Below are 20039 nucleotides of genomic sequence, written 5' to 3'. Positions count from 1 at the left end.
CCGGGGCGGCGGCACTCGGGTGTTTGATAATGCGAACATTACGAACAGCTGAGCAGCTCTTACCGTTCGCGCCGCGCCAGCGACGGCGGCCGCGGCTCGGGACGTCGGTCACGGCGGGCGCCACGGATTCCACGTAAAACGGCCAACGGCGCCAATTTCATTATGAACGGACATTACACAAAGACATAATAATAATAATAATAATATTAAACCGAAATACCTTTGCGGGAAGTTTCTCCGGTTTCCCGTAAACACTTTCGACCGTGTTTTTATTGCCGTAATATATTTCGTTATACTACCCGAAAATATATTTATATTTTTACGCGCAACATGGAGTGTCCACCACCCCGACGATTATGTTTCTTCAATCCGTTCATCCCGGGCCGCACATTGTTGTGTAATTATCCGTGTCAAGCTTCGCAATTGCGACTGATCGCCGGAAAGGAAATTATGTTCGTAAAAAAACAAAAACAAAAAACTAAAATCACAATACAATATGGTATATAGTGTTTCACGACAGGCTGACGGGCTGTAGAAAATAATGACGTTTGTTTTTGTGCGTGTATTCCCAAAAAGGAGACGAAGGGAAGTGTTCACCCCCTCATAACAATTTTTATTGTATAAAATTACACTCATTGTCAACAAAATAATAATGACCAACATTTTAATTTACGTTATACGTAGAAAGAACTTATAACCCCAAAGATAATAATTATTATCCACGGATAATAATCAAATCCGTCTGATTACATTATGTTCAGATTACTCGAAATGAATAATATTTATTCCGACGAATTTGTGTATCCATTTACTGCCTCCCATTAAAAACTCTCTTTGAACGCCTGTGTGTTTGGGTCTATTTTAAAGGGCTGTTGAGCGCTATTGTGTTTTTGAGAATTAGGTACTTTTGCGTTGGTATTGAAATTACTTTTTGAGCTGTTCGAAAACTATCTATATTCGATCAGCAAATTCATCAAATCAATGATTATGAATATAGATTATGGTAAAAGATATCAATAAAGCAAAAGAATAACGCTGGTTTAATGGCATATTTGAAGAAGCTATTAACATAAAATATCAAGAAGAAGAAAAACTATTAAGCGCCAATAACATCAAGTCTTATTAAATAAATACCTATACCAAGAAAAATAATTGTTTTGTATAATTGTTATTATTATATTAATTTTTATTACATTTTCAATGTAAATTAAAACTCACAATAAAAATCACTTTTAACAGATACACGTAGTTATACATAGGTAAATCGTATACATAATACGTGCCTAGTGCATACAAATATATATTGCAACAATGTGTACTCGTATAAATAGAGGTTTGTAAAATAATTGCGCTGTTGACGAAAATCCTTAGAACAGACCCTTCTATAACAATTGACGCGGTTGTTTTGTATGCCCATTAATAATGTAATGTACCCAAGGCCGGATTAAGCACCTATTGAGCCCCGGGGCTAAAATTTTATATGGGCCATTTTGATAAAACATGCTTTACAAAGCTGCTCGTTACGCTCGCAGAATGATACATTTTTTTTAACTATTTCACAAATTATCAATTGCATTATAAAATTATAAGATTAATAGATATATACAATTTATGTCAATAAAACTACTAATTTTAATATGATAAAAAATGTGTATCGACTTAAAATTGTTTGGGCCCCTTTCACTTGAGTACTCAAGAGGGTCCGGGGGCTACCGCCCCCGCTAGACCCCCCTTAATCCGGCCTTGAATGTATCATACATTTAAATCTTGTATTGTTATTAGATTCGATTTTGTTACGATTTCAGCAAAATATAGGAGTAACGGGATCAAGCGCGTATGCCGCGCAATTGCGCGTCTCGTTTATTTGCATTGTGTGCACGCAGTATGCTATAAGATAGGCGGACGAACTATAATTAATAATTATAGCGCCTATTCAATAATGGTAATTTCTATAGGCCCATCATATCATATTGTACTCGGCCGTGCTGGTGCGCGCTAGAAATTCGCGATGATTCTGTTAAATCGACTTTGGACAATGTCATTAGCGCGATAAAATCAATTACCAAAAACGCGTAAATATTGATTTATAATAATGTTCTTTCGTAATCTATATGTACCTTTATAAAATTTTAATAAACGGGGATTACACAATTGCGTACTTTTTTAAAAAAAAAAAAAAATGTGAATGTTCAATAAACACAATCGAAAACATGTTATTTTTAACAGTGTGTAAGTATACGGGTACTTATTATATACTACCTTTAAATTCAGAAGTTCATTCGCATAAATTCACATACTGGTACCATGGAAAATAATTAATTTAAGTTTGTGAACATTTATCATTCGTTTATAGATTAGAAGGCATACATTTGATGATCGATCTCTGCCAAAGAATATAAAAAACCCAATATTATGATTGAACTTACCTGTCTATTGTTGAAGAATAGTATAAATTTTAATTTATATTTTCACAACCTCGTACAACGCCGTACACCGGCCGCATAGTAGGTTCTGAATAAATAATTTTTAAAGACTTTTCTTTGATTTTTACTGCAATAACATGGTTTTTTCAATCACCAGTACTTTATCTCATTTTTCAATACAAATGATTTTATCTCGTATCGAAACTCGTTATAATTACTTTAATTATTTCTTCTTTTCTGTCGTAAAACGGATTCGACTTTATAAGAAAATCATTATACTTGGATTTCAATGCTGCCATACGAGATCGAGTCGTCGAGGAATCAACAAATTAATAGTATACTTTTTCTTCGTGCGGATTTTATTTCTACGCAAGACTACAGTAGTCACAGCTCTATATTAAGTACATCGAAATCCCCGCCTTACTAATAAGTAATAACATATTGTGATGTAGGGCAATTATTGTAGATATAGATGTATAAATGGTGGTATTAAGACTGAATCGTCATGGTTTCGATTTTGAAAATATAAAACAGATGTTGTTGAGTATTGTTTTTCTACGAAATAGTTTAAGAATGAAAAAGATGTACGACTTCAAATGTCAATAACATTAAAATCGAATTTATCCCTACGTTTATTTGAAAATGTCTAAATTTCTTTTAAAACATTATTTACTCCGTGTTGTATTATTTTTGAAAAAATATTGTGTACATAAAATATTTGATGTGCTAGTCTGTAGCAATAATAATTATTAATGGATGTTTGTCGATACAGGGACTAGAGACAACTGAAATAATAATTGTTACATAAATATCGCAATATTGAATTTTCGTCTCGTGTGTACAAAAGTAAAAGCCTCGGCCCTCAAGTCTTGTTCTTTATTTTTTGTAATGGCACTTAACTTCTTTCTTGTTGTCTTCTAAGTATTATATAATGTGAAATCATTAATTTGATACGTTATACGCGACCTATATATTATAGCAAGTAGATATACAATGTTATTTACCTACTTTGTAAAACGTCATCTTTCTCGAGAGTCAATTATTTTCTATGTTTAGTAGTTTTGATGGTTATATTTTATTCTTTTACTAGGAAAAGATACATGAAATGTCAAAGCAACCAACATTTTCTAAAAAAAAAGTTAACCGATGTACTTATATATTTAAGTGCATAATAAATTTATGAGTACTCCAAAGGAGTAAATGATATATAATCAATACAAATGAGAGTGGAAATTAAAATTAATGATTACTTAAATATTATAGTAACAATAACAATGAATATATCTTTTAATACTAATTTTCACGAGCCAAATATAATGAAATTCTTTTAAAAATAATTATAGTTCAAAGTGAACATTATTAATCGCTCTTTATATCCACTAAATAAACATTTGTTTAAAATATGTCATTGTAGAATTTACGGGTAATTTATAAAATACAATCACAGTAATATAGTTATATAAAATTTACACCAGATAGTGATTATTCACAAAAGGTTAGAAATATTTCAATCACTCTGAAATAAATATTTACAATATTACAGTTTATACGTATTCAAACAAAATGTGTTAATAATATATTAAAAACTAACAATTTTTTTCTACAGTTTTTGTGTCATGAAATATTTAGGGCTTTTATATATTATCGTGTATTAATAAAATTTAATTTTCCACCATAAACACACAAAATTATATATTCTATCGGAATTAATGCAAATGAAAAACCATTCTAGTGTATATCACTTTATACCTCGGTACCCATAATCTGAAAAATTATGCGTGCAAAGTTTCGTTATATTTACATATAATTTCTGTGTTCAATTTGCAATCTAAGGACGTACTATAAGAAATTATGTATACTATTTTATCATCCAAGTGTTTGTGGAAAATAAACATCATTACTATACTATTATACATTCTTCGGTGTACTCAGAATTGAAAACAAATACTGCAGATTAAATTGTCTAAGAGAATAGCAATACGAACTGAGTACATTACAGTTGTATTCAATAAGTGAGAAATCCTTAAATTACATTCGGAAAAGCGCACAGTATTCCAGATGAGATAGATACACTACATTTTATTCAGAGTTGGTCACTGACAGTTTTCACCGTATTATAAAAAAAAAAAAAGTCTTAAAATAAATAGAACTATTTTTGTAAATAATTTATGAAAACGTGGTCGCATATAGAAGTGTAATGTTTTTAAATAGAAAATATATTTAATGCTAAAAGTTTATATTTTTCTTGAGACAGTTGAATTCGAAATGCGATGCATATATTGGCTGCGAATCAATAAAACGATCATGCTATTGGTATTATTGATGAATACTTAAAAGCAATAAAATATATTCAAGTCGTATATACTATGTTACTGTTGCTCTAGATAAGCTATGAATCATGTCTTCTATTTCATGACACAAACTGGTTTTAATTTAACTTTAGTACCTAGTAGATAAAAATCGTCTATCGAATGGAACGTATAATTTCAAATAAAGAACCTTCTTGTGGGATATTAAATGACGTACGATATCCCTATTTCATCTCTTATCGACCTATATGCAATCAAAATCGAATTAAGACAGTTTGGGTTTAGGGTACACATTTTTCAATAATGTTTCTAAAACTAATTCTAAAAGCCCTTTTATGTAAAAATAGTTTTATTCTACTTAATCTTACTTGGAAATCCGACCCGACGTAATAAAACTTTTAGTTAGATATTCTTAACCTGGCTTTATATAAATTAGATACATGCGTGGCCTTTTTTCTTTTTTGACTTTATTCAATTTGAATTTTTCCGAAATTTTCAGAACGTTTTAATTATTATAATAATATATTTTTTTCATTTGTGTATGTATAAATTATTAATATTTTTATCCCAATTAGATTTTATATATATATATATATATATACAATAATAGTTATACAGCGTATACCAGTCAAATAAATAATATAATGTAATATACTAATAGTTTTATTAACAAGATGAGAATTGAAAAAAGTAAAAAAAAAAAGTGATAACTAGAAGTTCGAATAAATATATTTATTGTATACAATTACATAATGTAGGATGGTTAAAATTGAAACATTTTTCGCGTAAACTTATAACATATTATGGTAATTTTTTCGTTCTCATACAGTGAATAATTTGTGGTATGTGTTATAAATTCGTTTATTACATATTTTCAATTTATTTGGGCTTTCTTTAACACAATTTTTGAAAATATTATTTTGAAGTACGGTTTATTGGTGTATAGTATGTGTTTATATAACGCCGTTGGGAACTATATATTTTTATTGATTGAACATTTATTGGGTGATTTTATTTCTCTGCTTTATCGTGTTTTTTTTTTTTTATTATACCAACTCAAGAAGTTTTATTTCATTTATACATGAAAATACTGTGTATATATAAATACACACAATCCTATGTCAAATAACGAAACGGATATTTTCGTGAATTGAATGGCAGAATCATTAAACTCATCATCTGGATCGTGTATCCCAATGAAAATACGCAATACGTACCTATCGTGTATTATCCGTACCTAGTTGTACAAACATCAAAGTGAAATAAATAAATATATTGTATATTTCATTTGTATTTGATATTAATTATTTATCGATGATTCGATGTAATTTTCGTGCCTTTATAAATCTAATCATTCATTATCGAACCGACTCGTTTCTATCGCTTTATATTGATCGCATACATTAATTAAAATGTATCATTAATAATACATAGTGCTTATGGATGACTAATGTAATATCACATTTTGCTTTATGGGTAAAAAAAAATAAATAAAAAAAATATATCACATCCAAGAAGCTTTCAGCTACCGATGATCAATTACGTATTTAATGTTGTACACGGATCAATGCATCAATAAAATATACATAGGCGTGTTTACAGCTATGGCCACATTAGCAACGGCCAGACCTGCAAAATCCAGCTCCGTTTTAAATTTATGTTTAAATCTTTAAAAATAATTACTAAAAAGTAAAAAAAATAATTAAATTAAACAGAACTAAATAATAAATATTTTCACATTAAATATTATATATGTATAATATGTCTGTGACAAAAACTAACCATTAATATTTGAATCAGTCATTTCGAAAAGGCAATTTCTCCATACATTTTTAAAACTATTTTTATATGATAGATGTGTTTAACTAATAATAATGCATATTTCCTGCGAGACCACCACATCATAATTGGTTTTTTATAAGGGAATTAAATAATTCAACCCATTTTCAATTTTTATCTAAATTTAATTTTGATCTCTAAAAATAGTTTTTTATGTTTCCTGACAGTTTTCATATTATGGAGATATGGCCTTTTCGAAATGACCGATTCATTTATTATCTAATATCCATAGCTATAAGTACCCGTGTAGTTCTAGTTGTATTTTATGTTATATACCTTTTATTTTTTTGAAGAGAGTGAGTATATTATTTGCTAGCTATAGTTACTGTAGTAGTTACAATTACTACGTACGTTCTTGAGGTAGTGTATTGTGTATAATTCACTATTTGTCTTCGTATCCTAAATGAAAATTTAAATTTTCCTAATGAAAAATGTTGTTGGCCATACCTGTACAAAATTTTCAGACACGCCTATGAAAATATATTATGAAAACATCAGTCATCAAATAAACGTAATTAGGTATTTTAAACCTAAAGGCAGTCTTGTAGATTATTTTGATAAAAGTATTTGAATATTATTCTAAATACATTAAAAAGTAGGTATATATTCGATTACGTATTCTGAATACGTTATTTAATATTTTTATTTTATAATTAAATACTTAGTTATAAATAAACTTAATTAAATAAAGTATTTATGATTTTAAAATCTAAAAAAAAAAAATATTAAAAAATAGTATTTTTGAAGTACCTATCCGAATAATTTTTCGAGTACCTATTCCATAATGTATTTTTTGAAAATTATTCGAATACGTATTCTAAATAATGTAATATCAATACTAAATAAAAGTATTCTTTGCATGACTTCCTAAAGGTATACACGTAAATTAAAATATTAAAATAAAATATATGTGCTTGCTTAGAATACCAAAAATTAAATTCATCAGAATAGGTACCACAAGTTGTATTTAAATGTAAAGATTTATCGTAAAATATTACTGCAAACGTGTAGTAAAACAATTACCAAACAATGGTTAACTGCGTGTTATATACTTTGCCTCGAAACCGTAGATATTATGAACTAATAAAAATATTCAATTTCAATTATTTAATACTTTAATCTTTACCTATAGCCGTTTATTTTTTTTACATAATTACTTTGGTACCAAATACAGTGGTCACCGAAAATTATCACGGATAATTGACTCACTCATCTATTAGACTCACTACACCGGTTGATGGTGTATGTGTATGTGATCTGATCACAATCAGATAATTTTGACAAATGTACAGGTTTCCATAAAAAATGAAACAGTTAGGTTAGAATAGAATTACAATACAAACAAATAAACACATATTTAAACTATAATTTTACCTCTTAACCCAAACATTATGTTATTAATGTACGAAATACGTCTACAATTTTTATATTTTTTATATTTCGAGGTACTCTCGTGCTTTACGGACTATTTCGGTTAATGGACTCAAATTATTTGGTCCTATAGAATTCAATAAGCGACGACTGCTGCACATAGTTTATTATATTGACGACGTTTATGTGTAATATATTGCATAACACCTGTAAATTATTACTATACTATTAGTATTACGTTTCGTCGGTAAAATAAAGTGCACTATGTATTGGTATCTAGTACATACCTATAGTTATTAAAATAATACATTTAAGTTATTTTAGGAAAAGCTTTAGCAATCATAAGTTTCCTCTAGGTAGAGCCATTGTTCGGCGGGAGAGGGGACGGGGTATTGGAAAGTTATTTTTTGAACTCTTCAGTAGACAGGTAATCACGAAAAATTCAAAGAATAAAAAAAACAACTACATTTATAAATTAAAAATTAAAATCAATTTGAGTCAAATATTTATTCTGTTATGTATTTTATTAGATATATCTTCACTGTTTATACAATTTCATGCTGCAAGTTATAATTTAAAATAATATAGGTACACTTAACATTTTTTCTTTTTTTTGTAAAATGGTAATTTTTCGACCGTTTTCTTACAAAATTGTAATTTTAACATTAACACTTTGATAACACACGATAAACTGTTCCTTTATGTAGGTACTTAATTTTATGTTTATAAAATTTAAATCGTTCTCTTAGTACTAAATTATTCGAGATCTAATATTAAAAATTGATAATTGTTTATGGTTAAAACATTTAAGTCAGTGACAAGTGTTTCACATTCAATACATTGAATACACAGTATAGGTACTTATATTTGCAAAGTTCAATCAATTTCTGTTCCGTATACTTGCTAATCAACAATCGGCCGACTTCCGGCGCAGCCCTTATTTATTAATTAGTAACTAACTAGTACCTAATTATAAATTATTTTAACTGTAAAAGTTTATTTCCAAAGTATTAACGAAAACTAATCTTATAATTCTGATATTGAATTGTCGTTGATTATTGTGTTTTCTACGGCTTTTAACGTATAATTGTAGACTCACATTTGTATGTGTACAGTCCTCTCCTAATTCCGGCCTTGAGTTGAACAGTGTTAAATATCACTCTTATTGGTAAATATTAATAAAATAATATTATTGTATTTTAACTTCTATACTGGAATAATTTTTGAGTGCTTCAAACTCATAAATTTAAATATTCAGTTCAATACAATTACCAAGCCTGGGAAAGTTAATGATAATTGTTAACCGAGTTAAATTCAGTTGATTGAAAACATTTTAAAAAGTTTAAAGTTAAGAGTTAACCTAATTTTTTTAACTCGGTTAAGTTAAAAGTTATATGAACATTTTCAATTAACTTATTAATTTAAGTTATTATTTTTTTTACATTTTTATATCCATATAAATATCCAGTTATATGGTTTAAAATAATAAAAATAATAAATATTATTAAACACAGGAAATAGCGGGCGTTCGGGAATTAGGCCACAATTAACCCTTTTTCAAAAAGGTATACGGTAATTGGGCAACTACAGTTTTACATTTATAACAGGTAGACCCGGTGATTGGGCCACTATTGCCGTCGAGTCGTTCCATTGATATTTTAAAAACAATTTTTATATGTCACATCCCAATATTCATAATTTGTTAAATGTTTTATTGGGGGTTCAATCCGAAGTATATAGGTATTTAAATAAAAAGCATAGGAATGATAAAAGCAAGAAAACGAACTTTGATTCGTAAAAAATATATTTTTAATGAAATTCAAAATTATGAAGAAGGGAAAAAGAATAGATTTGAATTTGTAAAATCGGTATTATAATATTTAAAAAAATAATTGTATTTTTATGTACTTCTCAGAAAAAAATATTTATAATAATTATTACTACTTGATTAATTTTATTGACTTTTTATATTATATTAAATTTGTAAATCCCATGTATGGCGTTATTAAAAAAAAAATATTGTATTTTATGCATTATAAAAATAATTATTAGTTAATTAACGTTGTATATTCGTATATTTTTATGCTGTACATTTATGGCCCAATCTCCGGGTACACTTTAAAAATATAGATTGAATTTGTAGCCCAATCTCCGGGTAGTAAAATGTAAACAACTATTTTATACGAATACATAAAATGTGGCCCGATTACCGACCGCTTGAAATAGCCTATAGGTTTTCAATACATAAGAATTTAATTATTAGGTACCTACCGATGAATAGAATTATGTAGTAATAAACAAATTAATTAGTAAAGTATACAAAATGCTGATATAAATATAATCTTTTGATTTATTAATACAGATAGGTAGGTATTATATATATTTTTTAAAATTATTAGATAAAAATAAGATGGTAATTAAGAAAGTACTTAATTTTAAACTTTGAATAATTTTTCATAAAACTAAAAGCCTAAAGCATAACTTAATTGGTTTTAATTTAAAAATAACTTATTTATGGCGAAAATATTTTATAATAATATTATGTTCTTGAGAATTGTACATTTGTGATTTATATCTTTATCAGTCTAATAGTATAGTATCATATTAATTATTAGTATTAATTAATTATTATTATTATTATTATTATTATTATTATTACAATATGTCCGTATGCTGCAGTATGTTATAGTATATCTTTGTAAATATAATGCACCTATATATTATAATATAATATAATATATACTTTTTCTTGAAGAATTCTAGTTAAATTTAACTATGTATATTTTTAATTTCCTATTCTAATAAATGGTTATGTAATACCTATGCATCATCAATAATAATTTTATTATATTTTTTTATTTAATTATTCATAAACTAATTTAACTTGAATTTGATTAAAAGTAATTCATTATTAATTAAGTTTATATAAATTCAAATAAATTAAGTTAATGAAAATTAAAATAAAAAAGTTAAAATTTACTTAACTTTAACTTTTTAATTTGTTTATGCCCAGACTTGAGAATAATTATAGGAAATAGGAAATGTGTTTATAATTGATTATCAAGATTATTTTTAAGTTTTTAAAAATTAAGAAATAATAATGATCTTGGTTTTTTTTACTTTATATCTACCAATTATTATTATAACCTACATTGGTGTTGTAATTTTAGCTTTTAAAACCAATTGTATATTTATAATGTACAATGGAAAATATGTTTATTTTTTTTTTCAATCCTTAGATTGGTTAAATGACTTCAATGGTTCATATGTATATACCTATATATTTATTATTAAGTCTCAATAAAGGTCTAATTTACTTCACTGATGTTAATAATTATAACTAGGAAAGAATAAGCTCCTATTTTATTTAAGCTTATGGCAATGAGGAATTTTTAATGTTGAATAGAATTCAAATTAATATTATTTTTGTACCATAATCGCAAAATTTAATTAATAATTTATATGAATATAATATTATTTACGATATAGGTACTAATAAAATATAAGTTTTAATAAATTTAAAATCTACAAGGGTAAAGTAAGAATTATTTTTTGTTACATTTTCAAATACAAATAGTAATTTTTAATATATTCGATAACTTAACATTGTTGGCTTCTCAATTATAAAAATGGTATGAGCTTATAATTTTTGATATGTTACTTATATGTCAAAAATAAATAACCAGTGTTGAACATTATCTAGATAAATAATCAATTATCTTTTATCTTATCTAGATAATAAACAAAATTAATTATCTGATGAAAAATCTTAGATGAATTCTTGAGTTAACTAACATAATTTATCTAAATAAAATACGAGTATACTTATTGGAAACATTGAAATTCAAAGTTAAAAACTGATACAAATTTAAAATTAATCAAAACTTTATTAATATTATTAATTTACTAATTTTATAATTAATGACTATTATTTTAAAAGTTGTGTTACAACAATAAATGTTTAGTTTTTTATTTAAATTGTGCCTATAAGTATTATTTTTCAGAATTGTTTACATATTTAATAAAAACTATTAAAATTATGCTTTCTAGTGGCTCTTAAAATATTTGATTCCTGTTACAGACATCCATAAATGTAGGTCTTTACAATTATCATTTAATAAGGAAACACATATCACTTAAAATATTAAAAATATCAGAATGTTTATATAAGCATAGTATATTAAGCATTTTATTAGTATCATTATTATGGCAAATATAATAAGGGCACTCTATATATATATATAAATATGATGGGTAGTTCAGGGTTAGGCTAATAGAAATTTAACAGCTATTTTATTGGCAAACAAACTAAGAAGAGACTACATAAGCCCGGAAATCAATTTAAATTGACTCTCTTGAAAGGACCACAGTCTTTTACATGGGAACAGGGTATATGACTATAAGGTATTCCCGAACAGATCAATATTTAGATGTGTTACAGTCTGATCTTAGTAAGCACCTTCACGCCATTTTACTTGCCAAATTACTTAAATATTTTGTACTTAGAATATTCACAATAAAGAAAAGTAATTATCGGTAATATCCTAACACACATCCTTCGTCTGAACTGCTGTATTGACGGCAAACAACATTCCTAAGAAAGATAATTAAATAATACAGATGATGGTTGTTTTAATTTTTTAATATTTTAACCATAATTATTACTCCATAATAAGTATTATATAAATTGTAATGAATTGTTTTATAAAATTATAATATTCCTACAAAGATTGTATCTTTTTAAAATTAAGTACTTATTATTTATTACTTATTTCCCATACATAAATGTAGATAATATAAATATTTTTTGTTCATTATTTAAATTGTAGGTACCTAATAGATCAAAGTTAAGATAATTTTAATTTAATTACATTTTTTAAGTATAAATTTATAAAAAAAGTGTAAATTAATCAATAATATTAAAAAAATGTTATTTTTTATTTTTTCCAGATAATTTAGTGTTTTATTTTTTATTTTTATCTAGATAAATGTTTAGTTATCTTGCGCAATACTGTAAATAACTCTACATGACTTCATATATAAATTTAAATCAAATAATAATTTTTATAAAACATTAAGGGACTTTGGATAAAGATACTTAAGAAAGTATTTTCTACTTAAATTTTACTAAATTAATAATGATTACAGTGAATATAATATTAATACAAATTAAAAAAGCAGTATGAGTATCCACAGGTACTCATTTCTTATATAATGTTAAGTTTCAACTTACTAGACATGGGTTGTATAAATGAAACAAAATGTTTACAAAAAAATATTTTTCAATAGGCTTTATTCACTTAGGTAACATATGTGACAGATAACTAAGATGAAAATATAAAATGTTTGGTTTATAAGAAACCATGTGGCAGTTTAATGACTCCTAAAAAGTTGTTAAATGGTGAGGCTAGATATAATTTATCATCAATAACTTCGACTTCACATATACCAAATACTTCTCCAGTAGTAGAATGCCAACTTGATATTATAGTACCTTTTTCATTAACTTTTAAAATAGTAAGCCGTGGTTTCGTAAGCTGATTTAAAAATGATAATGATTCAAAATGTCCAACCTGTAAGAAATAATAATTTTGTTAATATTATACAATTTTATATTTTGTATTTTCATAAAAATTTGATGAAAAAAATTAATTTTACAATAATAACACATTGTCAATGTTATAATTTATTTAAATATCATTAGTACGGATAATTTACTTAAATTTCTCAGATATTATGTATAGTAAACACTATTTACAATAATATGAAAGAAAATTTACTCTATATTTTACTTGCATTTAAAAATTGGAAAATGAAAGTATGTAACAATTTAATGAAAAATTGTACATACATTTTAGAAACAATCAATTTCATGGTAATGAATACAAATATGATCATTTATTTTCAAGAGTAGTGGAGGTAAACTACAGACCATAGTTCAAATCAGACTTGCAAACAGTCTTTATCTAGTCTTTTATGGATATTCATGATTCAAGCACTTTTATAGTTTGAATGTTGTATAGTTGTAAAACCAAAAATAAGCCTTCATTGCTATAGAGTGTAAGGAAGGAATCCATAGTTATAACATAAGAGATTATTTTTTTCTATATGTATACATTTATATACATTACTATAATAAGGTGTTTTAGATGATTTTGATATTGTATCATTAATATTATATCAAAAAATAATAAGATGTACCTTTCGTGTAATTTGAATCACATATTTACCGAGAGCACAAATGAAGATATATAAAATAATATATATGTATAAGTATAGTAAATTAAAAATTATAATAATATTGTAAAATTTTATTTTAACTTTTAAAATCATTAATTTCATGAAAATACAAACTGAAAAATGAATTATAAGTATGTTAAGTAATTACCCAGTGAGCAGCTTTTTTCAAAAATATATTGGGATAAAATGAATCAAGTATTTGAAATGTTTGGTCTAAGAGTCCAAGACTTTTAGTAGCCATCATTCTTAAAGTTGGATATTCACCAATTTTACTATAAAATGTGTTTCGGTGAAGAACTAATGGTAAATAAAACCATTGACCAATTCTTTTAATATTATCTGGCATTCCAGGTAATCCATCAATAAATATTGAACTTTCTCCTGCTTTAGGTCCTTTTAAATAATATCTAACACATAATACAATAATTCAATTTTTAGATACATTAAATTTTAGAATTAAAATATTTTATCATACTTATGGACGCGAAATTTCAAGGTTTCAGCAACAAGTATAAATGATTCATCATCAGATAATTCAATACCATTGGCAAAATGTAAATTTTTCATTAAAACTGTATTTTTTTTCAGTTTTGAATCATATTTTATAAGTCTAAAAACACATATACATAACATGTATATTAATATTATTAATAATTATTAGCAATTGTTATAAATGTAATAAATAAATGTATATAAATGTTATATTATTATAAATATTATAAATGTAATAAATGTTATAAATGTACATCATTATTGTTATAACAAACATTATTTCCATGTACTAATGTATTTAGATTTAAACTAATAGGTAATAGGTAAAACTTAGTAGATAATAATCTATTAAGTTTCCTAAATAAAAGGTAGATTTAATGACAGCATAAAATTTAGTATGTGTCAGTGTCAATTGTTGAAAAAATGCATGAAAAAATTTAAATTATTTTATGTATATTTAAACTGATAAAAATATTTTTAAATAATTTAGAAGACTACTACTGAATTTAAGAGATATAGATCTTTTAGTTTTTATCATAAATTTAACATATGGATATATTTCACTATTATTGTAACAGCTCAATAAAATTGTTAGATAAAATTTATAACTAAGTTTACCAATTTTACCAAATTTCAAATAAGAAAATAAAAATGATTTATTAAATATTTTTTAATAAATTCTAACCTTCCAGTACCATCAACTAAAATTGTATAAACACCATCATGTAATGCATAATGTGAGTCAGAGTCAGTCCAATAGATAGTTCCATCAGATGAAACTGCAACAGAATTTGGTAACTTTGGTCGTACACCATCAATAACATCCTCCATTGAAACTATTTGCTCCTTGGCACCTATAATATAAAAATAAAACACATTATATGCATCAACTCATTATGAATATTACAATTTGATATATAATGTACTAAATTACATAATATAATTAAAATAGTTGTATAATATCAATAATGAAGAACTGTTTATAATTATATATTTAACTAAAATTGTATAAATACAAAAAACTATTAACTTATTATAAGTTAAATCTAAATGTTCTTTTTTTACGTGAAACTGCTGTCTTAATGATTATTGAAAAGACAATTTAAAAAATAACATTGTTATGTATATGTTTAGTCATGTGTATTATTATGGCATTTTATATGATTAAGAATTTAATGTAATACTTATCCATTTTTAAAGAAGTATATAATATTTAAATTATTGCATAGATTTTTTAAGAGTTTTATATAATTACTAAGCATTTTATAAAATGTCAAACAAAATATTGATAATGTCCAGAATAGGAAAATACATTCATTTTTTATCATAATGGTACTTAACAACTATACCAAAGATAATTAATTTAATTAATAAAAAAATATATTTAATAAGAAATGTTAACTATTACATAATATATGTATACATATAAATGAATAATTTCAATTTTATGCCTGTACAGAGATTTTAATTGTTTTTGTTTAATTTTGTTATTTATTTTAAATGTCATTAATGTTGAGACAAAATAAATATTATTCAAACTATTTCATTATGGCAAAAAAATATATTTTTATATATTAACAGACTTAGTTTACTATTATTATTTATGACCAAAACATCATATTTTAAACATAAGTTATGAGAATTTTTTTTTTGGTTTTCAATTTAGTATTATAAACATCTTTTATTAATAAATTATATTATAGGTGAGGGCAGACTTTGTCCACAGGGGGGTCTTTAAAAAAGTTAACCAAAGATTCTTGTACTAAAGACTACTAGTATAATTAAATATTTTAAATTTTTATAAATTATTTATTTAATTCAATATGCAAATATAAAAATAAATACTATTTAAACTTACACAATTTATAACTAAGAAATCCTTATTTACATATTATTATACTATTTACAAATCCATCCTTCTGTCCACAGGAGTAAGGTTTTTGAATGTATCAATTACATCTTTAATTTTTATATTATATGCAAGTTCTAATTAGTCTGATTAGTAACTAATAACTTTATTAAATTTATTCACAGATAATAATTCTATACTATAAGATTAAAACTAGCTTTATTTTATTCATGTAAAATGTAAAAATGTTTGCTATTTTGTATAGTATAGATATACATTTATTAAAGAAAAAGCTAGAGTTCGCAGGGGGGCTGTGGCCCACCCGGCCATCCCTGTGCGCATGTCTATGAATGATATTATTCATCAGTTAAAAATACACTGTTTTTCTATCACATTGTTGCTTAAATAACTTCATTACTCACACACAAAATTTTATGGAAAACTGAAACATGAAAATTATAAATAAAAAGATTACAGCTGTAAATAACTATCAACATTGTTTATTAAAAGTCTGAACTAATCATAATTTTTTGATATTACATTATCAATGCTGATAAGATGCTTTTAACACATTAATTATACATTATTTGGTATTTCATACAATGCCTTGGTCATTTAAATAATTCTATAGATTCCCGAATATGTTTGGTATTAAATAAAATTCTTAGTTATTATATAAATTGCTGCCAACATATTTATTAAACAAATATTATGAATTAAATACAAAAACTATTTTATACTTATGTAAATAATTATTGTATATGAAATTTTTTCAATTGAGTATTATGAAATTAAGAACTTTTTGAATAAAATATTTCTTAACAGGTTAATTATAAATATAGCCCACTCTGAATAAATATAACTATAGTATCATCACAATTTAAGATAGTTAGTATTTAACCTATATAAATATATAAAACGTTAAGGAATATGGAATGATTGAGCTAACTAACAACTATTTTCCTTTTTCAGTGAATCAACCAATTAAGATAATTTCAACATAAGGTAGTAGGTCTATATTTTATACTAAAAATTAATATTTTTTATTTATATAATAATATAAACAGATTTATTAAAATAATAGTATACTAAGTGTTTTAGATTTGATTATTACATTAAATGTTATAAACGAATAACTTATTGAACACAATCAATATTAAACTGGCCAATAATATAAGATGGGACGAAAAAAAATTTGATAAGTGGTTATGGTATAAATTAATACAGTTATAAATTAATTACTATATAACTCTAAGATTACTTAAGTATACTAATTAAATTATACCATATTCTATGGACATACCATAATTATTTGAAGAATTCACATTGATTTTAAAAATACCATAATAAGCATCAGCTACATACAAAAATCCTTTATTGTCCGTAGTAATACCGAGTGGTCGTCCACAAATATGTTCTTCGTATATACCATCTATGATCAAATATAAAGATAAAATAAAATTTGTCAGGTACACAATACATCTTTAAGAAAAAATTAAAAATAAAAAAGATTTATAATTTACTGGGATTCAAATATATTCATAAAAAACAAATAAAATACATTTGTAATAGAACAGATAAGTGTTTATTAATAAACTTTTTATTTACATACCACAGGGTTTTCCAAATTTTGCTATAGGGATGATTTGATCATCAACTATTTTAATAACATTACCAAGATGAATTGTTGAATACAACGTGTTATTATAATATATTAGCCCTTCAGGTCCTTTAATTTGATTTTCAAACAGTTTGGATGCACCTGATAGCTTTTCATTTAAAGCTAAGGGACCAATTAAGGCCTTCTCTGGAACATTACTGTTGGAAGTAAAAATCAATTAATTAATAAATAATCAAAAATTATACATATAATATATATTCATTAGACCATTAAGTACTTAGTTGATAATTAAAATAACGTACCAAGTATTAACCTTAAGTACATATACTTAAGTACACCTATTAGCAATATTAATAAACGTGCGGTTAATGAGGTTTAAATGATTTATTGCACAATGGAGTGTTAGATGATTATTGAAAGTTAATAAAGTTAATCTCCGTTTCTTAACGAGCAACAATGTTCTGAATTGTTTGAACACTTCAATGGTTTAATAATGAACTGTAACTCTAACCTGAAGTGGGTGAATGTGTCATTGTGTTGCGAGGGCAACAATGTGAAAAATCCGACGAGAGCAGTTAAATAAACACCGGACTTGAGCAACTGGTTCACGAACGCCTGAGAAAATCAAAAACAATTTTAAAGCAACCGAATAAGACGGTTAAAAACGAAATCTTTTCCGTTTTCAGCAAACGCCGGCCGTAGGCGATAGGACGTATTAACACTAGTTCGCGTTATGCTTACCATTATTTTTAAATTTTTCTTCGTACGACGTACCTAAGCACCGTGCGTGGCTGCAAAACGTGTACTGAAGGTGAAAAGGTAAAAAATGTGTCGTCCTACGTAGGTCATTGTGCCGGTGTTACGTTCGAGCGGAAAACGAACGGCGGAGAAGGGAAAACGTAGAAAAAAAAAACACTACGATTACATGAATAGTAATGTGTTGCGGTGTAGTAATGCGGTCGAGCGTGTTGTGGTAGGGTGGCGCGCGGTGAGACGGCGGCGTTCGGAACGAAAAACTAACCGGTTTTCCAGCGCGCGCCGTCCCGATGACTTTCGTCGTCTTGTTTTCGCGTCGTCGCGGACGGTCTGCTATCGACGTGCAACACATAATTACGATTCCGTATCGCGCGCTATCACCCCGGTCCGAATGATACGGATGATACCATCACGCGCACCGGACAGGGATTCCCAATTCGGTGCCGCGCACCTCGGAACCGCTCCGTCGCTTAGCCATCGCTCCTCTCCCTGGCAGGATCGCACGCGTCGCCGCGACTTTATTCGTTTTTCGCGTGGCGCGCACGGGTCTCGCACCGCTTCCCGACGTGTAGCGGCTCATATGTGGGCCCTCACACGATCAATGTTACTGACATTATTTGGGCTTACTGGCGGTGTAGTACTCAAACGATCAGTAAGAATTCGGTAGTGTCAATTCGGAGTGCCTACAATATTTTTTGGCCTCTTTCTTGATTCAAGTTCTCACTAAACAATACGCGCACACATTCTAATACATTACACAATATACAAATAAACATTACTTAAATTTTTTATTTTATGTTCCAACACAATAGTTATAAATTCATAGTAACAGCGACTATTTTAACTCATTAGTAACTTAATCCATAGGCGTGTCCAGACCTCCATGGCTGGGGAGGCCAGTTATAAAATTTAAATTTTTTACTTACTACAGCGATCTATAATCTGTACCTATATTTGTGACTTATTTTTGTTGTATGAAAATTATATAGCACCTGGAATTTTTTCACCCCGTCAAATTAAAGATATTTTTGATCTTAAAATTGGTTTCCTATGCTATTACAACTACGAACTAATAAATAAAGCCTATTAACTATTGTGCTACTTATTTATTTTTCATAAATATTTTATCAACTATACAT

The 20039-nt window shown here is 26.4% G+C and overlaps 1 protein-coding gene across 1 annotated transcript; it reads right to left on the bottom strand.

The window, feature by feature from the left end:
* Positions 1 to 13206: 13206 nt before the first annotated feature.
* Positions 13207 to 19263, bottom strand: LOC112688650 (adipocyte plasma membrane-associated protein-like). Its single transcript, XM_025561950.1, has 8 exons — positions 18886 to 19263; positions 18656 to 18759; positions 18136 to 18341; positions 17827 to 17955; positions 15360 to 15528; positions 14658 to 14792; positions 14331 to 14589; positions 13207 to 13515 (listed from the first exon to the last, which is right to left on the bottom strand). Exons 1-8 carry the CDS (start codon positions 18886 to 18888, stop codon positions 13294 to 13296), a joined length of 1227 nt encoding a protein of 408 aa, XP_025417735.1. The 5' UTR covers positions 18889 to 19263; the 3' UTR covers positions 13207 to 13293.
* Positions 19264 to 20039: the final 776 nt, after the last annotated feature.

This window comes from Sipha flava, unplaced genomic scaffold, assembly GCF_003268045.1.
Source record: "Sipha flava isolate LNK unplaced genomic scaffold, YSA_version1 3_pilon_pilon, whole genome shotgun sequence".
Lineage (NCBI taxonomy): Eukaryota > Metazoa > Arthropoda > Insecta > Hemiptera > Aphididae > Sipha > Sipha flava.
The sequence above is the reverse complement of the archived record's forward strand: the minus strand, read 5'-3'. Positions and strand labels throughout refer to the sequence as shown.

What these genes read in the sequence shown, in the direction of transcription:
- LOC112688650 (XM_025561950.1), bottom strand. An exon ending in TTGAAATTTCGCGTCCATAA is followed by an intron (nt 14,590 to 14,657) that starts GTATGATAAAAT and finishes ATTATGTGTTAG; the next exon opens with ATATTATTTAAAAGGACCTA. An exon ending in TGAAAAAAGCTGCTCACTGG is followed by an intron (nt 13,516 to 14,330) that starts GTAATTACTTAA and finishes TATTTCTTACAG; the next exon opens with GTTGGACATTTTGAATCATT.